Source organism: Saccopteryx leptura, chromosome 4 (assembly GCF_036850995.1).
Source record: "Saccopteryx leptura isolate mSacLep1 chromosome 4, mSacLep1_pri_phased_curated, whole genome shotgun sequence".
Taxonomy (NCBI): domain Eukaryota; kingdom Metazoa; phylum Chordata; class Mammalia; order Chiroptera; family Emballonuridae; genus Saccopteryx; species Saccopteryx leptura.
Window position 1 is genome coordinate 124,302,387 of NC_089506.1, and position 12,905 is coordinate 124,315,291.

Sequence of the window (12,905 nt, forward strand, 5' to 3'; positions counted from 1 at the left end):
CCCATGCAGATCCCAGGATTGCCAGTGCCCTGGGTCCTCAGGGTGGGAACACCACTGGCACCCCCCTCAGAAATCCCCCTCTCATTTGAAGTGTCTCTCGACTTCCGGGGAGCGGGGTTACTCCTCCCGAGTGCAGGCGCCTCTGCTTTGGAAACCAGGCCTCTTTGCTTTGCTAAGGTTTAGCGCAGGAGCAATAGGTTTCCTCCCTGACACCTAAGGAGGAAGGATGGGGAGGGGTCCACAAGGGTGCCTCCTATGCTCCCTCTGTGATAATCTCCAAAATCGAAAATGCACCTTCAACATCTCCATTTAATATTTACATTCAAGCAGGTAATAATTGGAAGCTTATAGTTTAGACATTTCTAGTAGCAGCAGTTTCTAGAGAGCTCGTTTAGCTTTTTAACAAACTTTTTTTTTTCTTTTTTTTTGCACATAGAAACAACACATCCATGTGTACGGTATCAAAAAATATATACCAAGGTTACTGGTATTGCAGTTCCTGGAAGGGAAGGAAATGAAATCAAACGAAATACTGAATGAACGGGAAGAAGGGTCAACAGAAAATAGTTTGTCTGATATAGAATATAACATGATCTAGAGGAAACTCCATAAATCTAGGCTTTTATATTTCAATATATAAATACCTACAAATAAATATATAGATATCAACCCGCAGGGGGTGGTAGGGTCTTTTGAGCTCAAACAATACATTTCAATAATAACACCACGTACAAACGGGAGTAAAGTCTGCACTTGACAAGTTAGCACGGTTAAAATATAATACTATAACTCTTGAGACCGCCGCGCAGTGGCTGCCCTGTCAGTCCGGAAGGTCCGCAAGGAAGGGGAGGGGAACAGATGTGTGTGTGTGTGGGGGGGGGCGAGACCACAGGCACCATGTGGAAGGCGCCAGTTTGGGGCAGGGGCCGGGCCGGCCCTGCGCCCCAGCAAGGATCCCACACAGCTGGATACTAGGGATGTGGTTACTGCGGCTTTGGGGGTCAAGCTGGGGGCTGGTCTGGATCTCCCCTAAGTGGGCTAGTGGAGGAATCCGCCCCCAGGCTCCAGGTGCTAAGCTCCCGCGGGGATAGAGCTTTCTCTTCTGATGCCCTGGGGCTACACCGTCACATACTCCTTGAAAGTGACGGTGAGGCAGTTCGCAGTAACATCGGTGATAATTATATTTCCAAAGAAGGGCTTGAACTCGCTCAGCGGCTCCTCAGGCTCGTCCTGGGCCTCGGCAGGAGGCATCTCGGCTGCTGTCACCGGCACCGTTGCCACTGCCGCAGTCGCCTCAGGCTTCACTTGAAGGCTGCTGGGCAGCTCCCCAGCCTCACCACGTGACTTGACGCAGCGCAAGTCTATGGGCTCATCCAGGTCCGAATCCAGCAGGATGACCTCGGGCTGCTGGAGGGCCGCAGGGGGCATGTCAGCCGGGTGCTCAGCAGCAGGGCTACCCCCCAGGCAGGTGGGGGTGCTGATGCTACGCGCTGTCAGTCGCTTCTTGCAGGACTCCCGCTCGCTGTGGGTCTCAGAGAGGCAGCGCTTGCGAGCATGGGAGAGATTGAGGCCCACCGCATGGTGGTGGTGGTGATGGTGGTGGTGGTGGTGGTGATGGTGGGAGGGTGGGTGTGTGCTTCGGGCTGGGTCCCAGGCCAGCAGGTCAGGCTTGGTGGTGAGCTGCAGAGGCTGCTCCCCAAAGGCCTCCTTGGTCGGGGAGAGCTTACGGGAGCAAGTGTCCTCTTGGGGCTGTGGGTCACCAGCGCCAGGTGCCTCCTCCTCTCTCCTCTTAAAGGGAGCTTCCACTTTCTTCTCCTCTGTCCCTGCTGCCTTTTTGAAAGTCCTGTCCACTGGGGGGTGGCGCTCTTCTGAGGCCCGTTTCCTGTGGCTGGGAGAGCGCCTCTCGCCCTCTGCCACCTCTCCGGACTTGATCTTCACCGCCTGCATGCCATTCTCCATGTATTTGCTCATCACGATCACAATACGCCCATTTTTGTTCTTGTTCTTGACGATCTTCATCTTGCCCCCAATCCCATTGCCTGGCACTGCCTCCTTGGGGGCTGGTGTCATCCCATTGGGGGGGCCCTTCTCAGAGCCTTTGCCCGGAGCCCCAGTAGCAAGTGCCAGGGGCTTGACGGCTCCCAGGTAGCTTTTGGCTCCTGCTCCGTGGGCCCACTTATCCGGCGGGTGGCTTTTGGCACCCAGGTCCGGGCAGGTGGGGCTGGGCGCCTCCTTGTGGCTGCCCTGGTACTGCAGGTCGTACATCTTGGGGTCAGGCTGGTAGGGGTGGTGCTTCTTGCTGTTAAGCTGGTAGTAGTACTTGCCACTCTTGCCAGGTGGTGGGGGCTTGCCCGCCCGCTCCTTGCTGTGTGGCTGGTACTGGTGATGCTTCTTGCTGTTGAGCTCATACTGGTGCCCCTGGCCCTTGCCCTGAGTGCCCAGCTCCAGCTTGGTGCGGTTGTCTGCAGAGGAGTCCTGGAGTCCGCTCAGCACATTGGAGCGCCGGGCAAAGGTAGGCACCTGAGGGAACGGGGCAGAGATGGACAGGAAGGTGTAAGGAGGGATAAAGTCAGCCTCCAGAATCAAGAGAACCCCAACCCTCACCCAGTGGGTAACTGTGTTATCAGGGAGGGGTGTAAAAGGTCAGGTAGAAAGGAAAAGAATTAGGAGTGCTCAGTTGAAACTGCCCCCTCCCCAAGCCTTCTCCCAACCAACCCCCTTCAGGCCCGGAAGCAGCTCAAGTAGCAACTTAAAGGGAAAGACTCATGGGCGGCCCCAGGGTCAGCGGGTGTTCTCACCTGCACCACCAGAGGTTTGGGCTTCGGCCCTCTCTTCCGATATCCCATCAGCTGCTCCTGCCGTTCCCTGGGGAGACAGAACAGAGGGCAGCTCTGTTAGCTTCAGGGTCTTCTTGCTATGCTCCAACCCGCAGTGATGCCCCACCTTTGGTGAGCAGCTGGGCCAGCAAAACTCAAAGGGATCAAGAACTCAAGGCAGAAAGTCCCTGAAACCAGCTGGGTGCCTCAGTCAGTTCCAGAGCCCCACTTTATGCTGGCACTGACCTTCATCTGCCCAAGGGGTCCTTTGAGAACAGCTTCCCCATCTCTGAGGGCCGCACCTGAACTGCTGCCACCCCCCAACCCTACCTTTACGCAAGGGAAATGGCAGTTCAGGACTGGGTCACTGACACTGCCTTGGACCAGTGGTCCTGCGTAAATTGGAGTGGGTCCAGGGGTCCAGGGGATGCACACAAGCCCAAAAGAGGTGTTTAAGGACCACGACCCTCCTGTTAGAGGCACAGGATGCTAATGACCTCATTATGATTCAGACAAGAATGCCACTGGCAGAAAGGAGGACTCATTTTCCTAAAGGCTAGGCATTAAACAGGGGGAAGGGCTGCATCCTTGTTTACACAGCGGCAAATGAGCCAATTAGGGGCTGGGGGCGGAGGCCAGCCGAGGAGGCTGAGGTCTGGCCAGGTTTGCAGCCGCCTGGTGAACCCGCTCCAAGGCAGCCAGGGCAGAGAAGCTGGGCGGAGCAAGGAAAGAGCACAAGCCCCGCCCCTTCTCAGAGCTCGGCCCCCTCGATTTCCAAATTAATAAAGGCCACAGGCGTCAGTGGGGGTCAATACAACTGCCAGGCTTCCTCCTGCGGTGTGGCCTAGGGTGACCTGAGGCTGGGGGACAGATTGTCCCAGCACTGGCCAGTCCTCCATGGGAGAAGGGGATGTCTTTCTGGCTTTGGCCAATGTTGCAGCCCATTTTTGCATCAGAAACTGATTCTCCTGCAACCCTAGGCACGCCCTACTGGTGGGCTAACTCAAGGGAGTTCCGCCAAGCCTGGGGAGGGGGGGCGGGGGGCAGCCGAGAACTGACTCCGAAGTTGCATGGCGTTGCAACAGCCTGCGTTTTATTACTCCGGGGACCCATTATGCAACATGGCATCATGGCATCAGCCGCTGACATGGTTACAGGGTGGTGAACTCCCAGGTGGAGCCGGGGCAGGATACCTTCTCAGCGCTCCCCCTGCATTGCTGGAGAGCAAGTTCCCCGCTGGTTGCTTGCTCCAGGGTGTAGAGTTTAGTTTTAGCATCAAACATACCACAGGAAATAATGTAAAATAAAAGGGGGGTGGAGGATGGAAGGCAGTGCAGTAGCCGAGCTCCATGAGCCCTTGCCGCTCCTCCCCTTCTCTCCAGCCCTTCCCCCTTCTGTCCTCCCGAAACAGGGAACCACAGCCACCAGGCAGTGAACCCAGCTGCAGCAGCTGCAGTGTGACAAGCATCTGTGTGCAGAAGGATGAGCCACTGGTAGGATACCACCTCTACCACCAGGCAGCGCCCACCTCACACCCTTTGAGCCAAGCTCACCTACCAAGTAGCCCAGTGAGGTTGTGAAGAGCACCCAGTGCCAACCGGAAACTGACCCCCCTTTCCCAAGCTCCCTGAGGGTGACGGTGGGGGCTTCAGGTCTTGTCAACTTTTCTCCAGCCCCCAACAGGTTAAGTTCAGTTCCCTGACGTCCCTTGGTTTCACAGTGCCAGCTCCCTTGGAGCTGCCCAGCGACGTGACAGGGTCAAGTAGCCCGTGGCTGCAGAAAAGCAACACCTTGGCTCTGGGGGTGGGATTCCAACATTGGGATGGGAGGGGGCCTTCAGGGGACGAGGCACTACTCGAGTTCTTGGACACAGACCTTTCCACAAAGCCCCCAAAACACAAGGCTAGCCTTCTTTGGCCCCGCCCCACCCCCACCCCCAGGCTGCAGCAACCGCCAAGGACATTGGTTAGAGAAGCCCGAGGCTGCATGCCTTTTAGGCCTGTTGGGGGAAGGGGGCTCTCGCTGGCCCCTCTCGGCCACTTCCCCCTTATGACTGCGTGGCCCACTCTCCCATTCCCACACACGGTCCCGCTGTGGGCAACTGCTGGCAAAGCTCACCTGTTCTGGAAGGCGATCAACAGCCGGGGGTCCAGGATGTTCTCCTCAGGTTCCCACGTGTTATATCTTGCAAAGGAAAAGGGAAGGGGACATGGTGTAAAAAAAGAAAAAAAAAATTCCCCGAGCCAGAGTTGTGACCTCCAGGTAGGGAATGACAGAAGGCTCTACTGTGTCTTCATGAACTAAAAGCTCCTTAGCTGTGGGTGTGGGGGCTGGAGGGTAGGTTCTGCAGACCTGACACGGCTCCTGATACCTCCCCCCCCAAGTCAAAATAAACACTCACGGGCAGGAAGGGGAGGGGTAAGGAAAATGAAACTAGCAGTTTATTTTGCAGTTGTCAAGAATTTTAAGCATGTTACTGCGACATGTTCCAAAGCCACTTTGCTCACCAGGAACCCTGTATGCAAAGCACCCAAAATGCAAAGTCGCAGTGCCCTCCTGTCTCCCTAGCCCCAAGTCTCCGCTAGGACTTCAGGCGTTCTCTATTTGACCCCTAATCCGATAACCGCCAGCCGAGCGGGCCCCCCCTAAACCCCTCGCGGCCCTGGAGCCCGCTGTCACAGACAAGCACCCCCAAATACTGAGCAACACAAAAATATGCCTCTGTGTGTGAGTGTGAGTGTGCCTGCCTGCGCGTCTGTCTTCATCCGGTGCCTTCGCATTTCAAATTAAAAAAAGAAATTCCCCACCAAAAGCGCTGCAGTGACAGTTCCCAACATTTTCTGCCTTTTTTCTTCCTCTCCTTGCACCACTAGGAGGGAAGAGGCACACAATTGCATTTTCGTCGCTTTAAAAAAAAAATTTTTTTTTTTGGTTTTGCAATATGGAGCCGTTCGGTGGAGGGAAAGGGGAAAGGAGCCATTTTCTGCTGCACATCAGTCAGTGCCTGCGCCCTCCCTCCCTCAGCCGGCCTCCCCGGCTCGGCCCCGCGCCTCTCTAGCTCCTCCGGCTCCTTTTAGTGCATAAATTAGTGATGGCATTTCCCGGAGAGCGGAGCACAACACAGGGCGCCGGGCTCGGGTTCGGCGGCTCGGCTTCTCTGGTGCCTGCCACCGACTTCCCCACCCCCTCCTCCCTCCACCCCACCTCCACCCAGCCTCTCGCCCGCCCCCCCCCCCCAACAAGCCCGGCGGGTCCCGAGCCCTGGAGCCCCGCGCCGCAACACCCGGATCCCCCGACCCTCCGCGGCTACTTACTTGGGGGACCAGCCTCTCCATTTCACCAGATACTCCACTCTGCCCTGCGGGGGGGGGAGACAGCACTCCATCAGCTTCCGCGGGATCCCCGGCTCCAGCCCGCAGCCTCCCCACCCCCTCCAAGCCTTCTCGTGGGCTGCTTGGGCCGGCGCTCCCTCACCGCCTCGCCGCCGCCTACGCGCAGCCCTACCTTGCGGATCCGCTTCTTCTCGATGCTCTCCACCGCGAAGACGTGCTCGCCAACAGCTGGCAGCTCCATGGCCGAGACGCAGCGCGCCGGGGCGCGGGCAGCCGGCGCGGCTGCAGACACTGCTCGTTCCCGCCGGCGCCCCGCTGCCGCCCCGGCCGAGACGCCCCCGCTGCCCTCTCCGCCGCCGCCGCCGCCCCTAGCTCCGCACAGCCCAGCCCAGCCCCGCTGCCCGCGCCCTCCCCGACTCCCGGCTCGCGTTCGCTCAGACAACTGAACCCGGGCTGCGGCTGCACAAGAACTCATGCAAATCCGAACGTCAGCGGGCGGAGCCTCGCCGGGCCCAGCTCGGCGTCAGGGGGCGGGCCGCAGCCGGGATTGGCGCAGCTGAGCGTACCGGAGGCCTCAGTGCTGGGTGCGGATGGGGAGGTGGAAGGACGCGGGAGGAGGCTGAGAGGAGGAGGGCGCTGGGGAGGTGCAGAGGAAGGGATTCTCGAGCCTGGTCTAGGGAAGCTGGAAGGAGGGAGCGGGACCCGGCAGGAGAGGTGTATCGGCTGAGAGCCTAGTGGGGTGGAGAGTGTGACAGGACCCGGACGGTCTCTACAGAGACCCCTCGCCTTTCGCCTGGCACTGTGGACATCCCCTTAACCTCTCATTCGCAGTGTGCACCTTCTGGGGACCTCTGCTGGGGACCACCAAATCGTCCATCTTCGTATCCAGTTGCATCGAATTGCGTCATGTGCAGATGCATGGGGAACTGCCAGCAGGGGGCGGAATCGGAGCGGGGGCAGCTGGCACCCCCACCCTAAGTGCCGCGCCGCCAAGGCGCCCCGCCCCGCCCCGCGAGGCTTTAGGCATTTAAGGAAGGCGAGGAAGAGAAGAGAAAGGGCCCAGAGAAGAGAACTGGGTGCAAAGGCTCGCTGGGGAGAGCGTGGAGAATATACAAGGAGGGGGACAAAGAGCAACCAGCCTGGCGCCCTAACGCTCAAGAACCTTACCAGAAGGGGGCTCCAAGTCCGATCGCACCCTGATCTGATCGGCTTCCAATTTACCTTAGACCCTTTCCTTAGCGGGGTAGGGCCAAGATACTTTGTTTCCAGCAGCATTACCGCCCCCCCCCCCCAAGCAGGACAAGAAGCGAAGAGGACAGAGAGGGGGCGCAGTGAATGTCCAGGTCCTCTTGGGGTCTTGAGGGAACTTCGTGGGGTCCCGCGAAAGGCATCGAAAGAGGGAGCGGGAGCACTGAGAAGAGGCTGAGGCTGAATAGGGACAGATAGGGCCGCAGGAAGGGTAGATGAATGGAATGGACCAAAGCCAAGCATTTGTCAAAAATAAGCGTCCCCTGGTCCCGGACAGGCAGCCTAGCTGAGGCCTTCCCGACGGAGCTGGAGAAGTCGCGGAGTGCGAAGTTTAGCACCTCCGGTGGCGGCGAGACGGCGCGTTCAGTTCCGCGGTGCCGCTCCAGCCGGAGAGCGGCTACACCCCACACGGCCTCCCGAGGGCGCCACCGCAGGGCCCCGGTGGAGTCAGGGTGGGGAGTAAGGGGACTGGGAACCCTGCTGGGCGGCCCAAGTGGGAGGGACAGGGCGCGCCTGGCCTGAGGTGTGTCCGGCCTCGGCTCTAAGCTCTTGAAGGACCTGAAGCAGGAAGCTTGCGCAATCCCTTGGCTGAGCGTCCATGGAGAAGGAAAAATAGCAGAATCTGAGCGAGGGAAGCGGGCACGGAGCCATCCGGGTCTCCGCTCCCGCGCTAACACACAGCTGGGAATGTTGGATGGCGACTAAGCGGGGACCCTACTGAGAGGGGAAGGGGTGAGGTGCCGAAGAGAACCCCCAAAACATGCTTGAAGCTCGTGTTCTCCCAGGAATCTGGGAGAAACCTGGAGACGGACCCGGTGTTTAAGAACGCACACGTGGACTCTCCACCATTTCACTGCCACCTCGCAGCTGCAGTGGCAGCAGCTTCTGCTACTGTGGCAGCCGCTGCCTAAGGCGACTAGCGTGGTTCCTCTGCTGGAGGGGTCCTGGGTGTGGGGTTCATCTTCTGGCGGCGTCAGACACGGACTCGATCTGCAGCTACTGCTCTGACAAGCTCGAGGCGCAAACCCAAGATCCCCCGAGGTAGGGTTGGGGGTTTGCCCGGCTAGGTGGAGAAGACGCCTGCTTGTAGTCTTTGGGACAGAAGTGGGTGGCTCTAGGGGTTTACAGAAGCTGGAGAAGGCGACTCTTTGTGAGGGGGGCATAGGGAAAATATTTTTCTCTTCCTGCCGTGTTTTGGGCTTTTTCCTTACACTCTTGCCTAGGATTAGAAGCTCTCGTGTGGACGACGCAACCGCGAAAGGGGAGGAGTCCCCGAGGCGAGAGAGGGAAGCGCTGTCAGCGCGACAGTCACCCTTCCACACTAAGCCAGCCAGACGCCAGGCCATTGGCGCTATCAGTACGTCGGGAGAAGTACGGAGACCTTGTCCAGGACAGTCCCGTCGTCCGGTGCGGGGCTGATCTTCCCGATACTCCGCCAAGCCCCCTCGCTATAAAATCCCCTGGAAAATCTGTTTCCAGTGGTTGTTTCCGCAGGCATCCCAGTCAGGGGGCGCCAGGGGAGGGCGAGCGGCCGCTGCAGCCTCCGCACCGCCAGGGGCGTCGGACTCCGCAGGTCGCAGCTGCGCTCGCTCGGCCCGCGCCTCTCCGGGGCCCACGCTCGAGACTTCGGGGGCCACGCGTTGGCACCGGTGCCCCGACGGCGAGTTTGCGCAGGAGCCGGGTTGGGCCTGCTGCCAAGCTTGGAAGGAAGGGTGGTTCCTGCCGGCCAGTGCAGCAGATCTTTTCTGGAGCCGCCTGTGCGGCGGTGTGAGACGCTGCCAGGCTCCCCAAAAGACTGTGGAAGGCAACGCCCCAAAGCTCCTCAGAAGCCAAGGGAATCCCTCCCCTCCGCACCACCCCCCGCCGCCGCCGCCCCACTTCTGGCCTTTCGGCCACGACTGGGAAAATGATCGAAATACACAAGCACGTACTGAAAACAGCGACTGGCTTCCCGCTTCCCTCCCGCAGTTGTTTATTTTGTCCTCTTTGCGGGTGGGCGGGTATGGAGAGAGACCAGAACCCTCGCCTGACCTAGGAGGCACGGCCCTAGACTACTAGTCACCTGCCAGCGGGCGCAGGGCGGAGCTCAAGTCCTCGGGAGCGAGGATGGCCTGCAAGGAGGAAGCAGAGACAGAGTGGGGGCGGGGCGACGGGTGAGCGCCCTGGGAGCTCCCCGGACTCGCCCGAGGGCCCCTCCTGGGAAACCTCCCGTGGGGCCTCCCCAGTCATTCTACCCCCTGTCATAGCCCTTCAGAAGAGCCACAGGCAAGTGGAGCCCAAAGTCGGGATTCCCAGAGCCTTCAGCAGCGGCCCCTGCCTCTCACCCGGGATATCCCGAGCCCTACGGGGAACCCCGGAGAGGGGTCGTGAGTCCGTACTTTTGACGCTGCCTCCTCCCTTTCAGGGTCAGATCAGGTCCTTCAGTTCCGCTGAGGGAAAGAATCCCTCCGGGTGCCACCTCGTATTGGGACCCCCAGGGGCCTCAGGGGCCCCAGGAGAGGAGTGATGCTATCTCTAGGAGCCACAATCTCCAGCCCCGAGAGGAGAGTGACAGGAGTCCCTGAAGATCCCGGAGGTTTTTAATGGCTATGACTCCCAGGGTGGTCACTGGGAGTTCAGATCCAAAGGGGTGTGACCCACGCCAACCCACGGAAATAAACTTCTTAAAGACACCCTCTCCCTGAATGGATGCTTTCCGCAAGGAGATGCCACCCCCCACCCTCCACGGAACCCAGGTCTAGGCTCTGCCTGGAAAAAGCTGCCTGTGACATCCGTGTCCAGTGCCTGACTCAGAAAGCTCTCCAGTTGGTGTGGGTTTCTAGGCCCCTGGAGGTGGATTTCAAATAGCCCAGGGAGAAGTTACTAGCAACGACTACAAAATCTGCCTAGACTTTGACAAGAGCTCATTTCTTTGTTCTTAGTAAAGGGACTTACTTGCCTTTGACTTTAGCAGTGGCGTTTGTAATGCTGCATATTTAGCGTTGGCTGGAGCTGACGGAGTGGGACTGTCCTTGTATGGGGGAGGGAAAGAAGAGTGGGGAGGTTGTGTGGGATCCCCAAACTCCACTCCCTGCACCCTCCTGGAGGGATGGCTTTGGATGGCTTTGGATGGCTTTATTCCTAAGGGCACCCCTCCGCCCTCTGCGTCCCGGTGTTTCTGTTCTTTATCACAGCACCCGCAAGGGGTCGGCTTTCATTTGCGTGGCCAAGCCCCTGACGCCCCAGCATCCCTCTGAAGCGGGTCCTCGCCGCTGGAGCTTGGGCGCCAGAAGGGAGGACCCGGCAGCGTGCTCTGGCGGGGTAACGGTCCTGGTGCGCCGTGAGGCCTTGGCCCCTTGGCAGGTTCGGGGCAAGTCTTGGGGCCACACCGCCATCCGCAGGGCCGCGCCTCCGCATTGCGGCACGCGGGGGTCGCAGTCACCGAAGCTAGATGCGTAGTTTTCTACGAGTTCGGCTGGCCCACCCACTCTCAACATCAGTGCAGCTTCCCCAGGCCCTCCTGGAGAAGGCCACCGGCCCCCGCCTCATGCGCTGTCGCGGGTTCTTGCTGGCCTGGAGATATGCGCCCCCAGGATCCATATTTCAAATTCGATCTTTGGAAACGCTTCCACCACCCGCCGCCGCCACGGCGCGCTCACAACAGCCTCTGTGTGCTCTGCGTTTTTCATTTGGGTTTCGTTTGCGCAAGGTCTCCCTGAGGGCGTCCTCTGCCCGCGATGTTCGCTCCTCCATGCCCGCCCTTGTGTTTTGCTCTCGGGTGCCCCTGTTGCGCCCCGGAACCCAGCGGAGCCCACACACGGCAGATTTCTTTCTTTCCTTTTTCTAACAAGAGCTGCTGCAGCAAACCCGAGAATGAAATAAAAATCGCCCAGCGGACCCCTAAGAGGTCGTTAGCCGAAGCGCAACCACCACCCCTACCTATCCCTTCCCCCAGCCCGACGCGCGAGGGTTAAACGCGCGCCCGAGGGGGTCTTTGGCGAGGGGTAGTGGCGGTGCAGCGGGAGGGTGGGGTAGGGCGTGGAGCGCCGTGACCCGCGGAAACTGGCCTCGCTTTCCTTCCCCCCACTAAACCCGGAGTGCTGGGGCAGGCGCGGTCGGAAGTGCCCGGTGCGTCTCCGCCTCTCCGGCTGGCGGAGAGCCGAGTCTGGCCGCGGCCGGGAACCGCGAGGACGCTGCTTGGAGGCCGCGTCTTGCGTAGCCTGAGTGGGGGAGGGGGCGGAGGCCCGCGAGCTGCGTCCGCGCGTCTCCAGCCAACCGATCGATCTCCTGGGGCGGGAACGCGGCGGGAACGCGGCGAGCCCGCAGGACACCTTGGGAGGGAGGGGGGTGTCCCTGTAGGATCGAGGGGAACGGAGAGGGTGCTCAGGGACCCGGTGGCTGTGGGATGGCGGCCGGGAGGGTCCAGCCAGAGCACCGCTCGGCCTGCTTTTGCGGAGGTCGGGGCGGGGGGCGGGTAACGCCACAGGCACCCCCCCCCCCAATTCTGTATTTTCTATGTAGACGACTTTGACCGCTTCCCGAACTGAGTCTGACCGCCATTCAACGTCGTCCCTCCTCGTCAGGCCCTAGTCCACATCGAACCCCACCCCCACCCACGATGACGAGGTCGTCGGACGTGGTCACCCAGTCCATCCCCCTCGCTCCGCCCTCCTGAATCCTGATAGAAATGTGTGGCTGTCCCCACCCCCGGAAAGATCCCTCAAGTTTGCCCAAGAAGTCCTCCTCCCTAGCTTCTTCCAGAGGGTTGTCGGCCTAGTACGGTCCCTGAGGACCCCCGAGTAAACCCTTTCGGTTCCCGGGGGCCCTAGCCTCGGCTTCACCTGCTTGCTCCGGGTGCTAGGCCGGGCCTGGGCAGGGACGCCCAGGAGCCTGCACTCGCTACTCCCTCCCCTAGGTGGAGGACTCCGCTTGGGCTGGCAGCGGTTGGGGCCTGCCGGGGCAGGCCGCCCCTCCGCGCCTCACCCAAAGTGAGGAGGTCTGTAGGCCCGCCGGGCCAGGCAAAGTGCGGGTCTCGCTGCGTTGGGGGTGGACGGAGGAGCCCAGCGCTCCCCGCCTCTGGCACACTTCTCCCCCACCCTTCTCTCTGGCTTATGCTTTTCCAACCAGAAACAACCTGTCCCAGAGTGACTTTGAATTTTAAGAGTCCCTGCACACTTAAGACTGAATTGTCTCAATGGTGAGGGCCATTGTGTCCCAAACCCGCCTTTTGCTCAGCGTCTTTCTGCTCCTGGTGAGCAGCCATGCTTGCATTTTTTAACTTGAGGTTTTTAAAGGAAATCTCAGGTCAAGAGCATCAGAAAGCCCCTCGTTCTGTTATCAAAGGGCCAATATGAAGCAAACATATTTGCAGACTCCCCTAGAGAGCCCAGCAGGCTTCTTGTGGAAATAGTGCCCTGGGGAGCCTGGAATTGAAGCCCCACCAGAAACTCTTTTCCCTAAACTGAGGTTCCCTGAAAAGAGTGGGCTCCCTGACATATGCCACTTCTTTTATTTACAGAGAAAGAAACAT

The 12,905-nt window shown here is 59.7% G+C and overlaps 1 protein-coding gene across 1 annotated transcript; it reads right to left on the reverse strand.

Moving 5' to 3' along the window:
* Positions 1 to 390: 390 nt before the first annotated feature.
* On the reverse strand, positions 391 to 6,614 carry CBX4 (chromobox 4). Its single transcript, XM_066381443.1, has 5 exons — positions 6,321 to 6,614; positions 6,131 to 6,174; positions 4,935 to 5,000; positions 2,799 to 2,865; positions 391 to 2,520 (listed from the first exon to the last, which is right to left on the reverse strand). Exons 1-5 carry the CDS (start codon positions 6,387 to 6,389, stop codon positions 1,117 to 1,119), a joined length of 1,650 nt encoding a protein of 549 aa, XP_066237540.1. The 5' UTR covers positions 6,390 to 6,614; the 3' UTR covers positions 391 to 1,116.
* Positions 6,615 to 12,905: the final 6,291 nt, after the last annotated feature.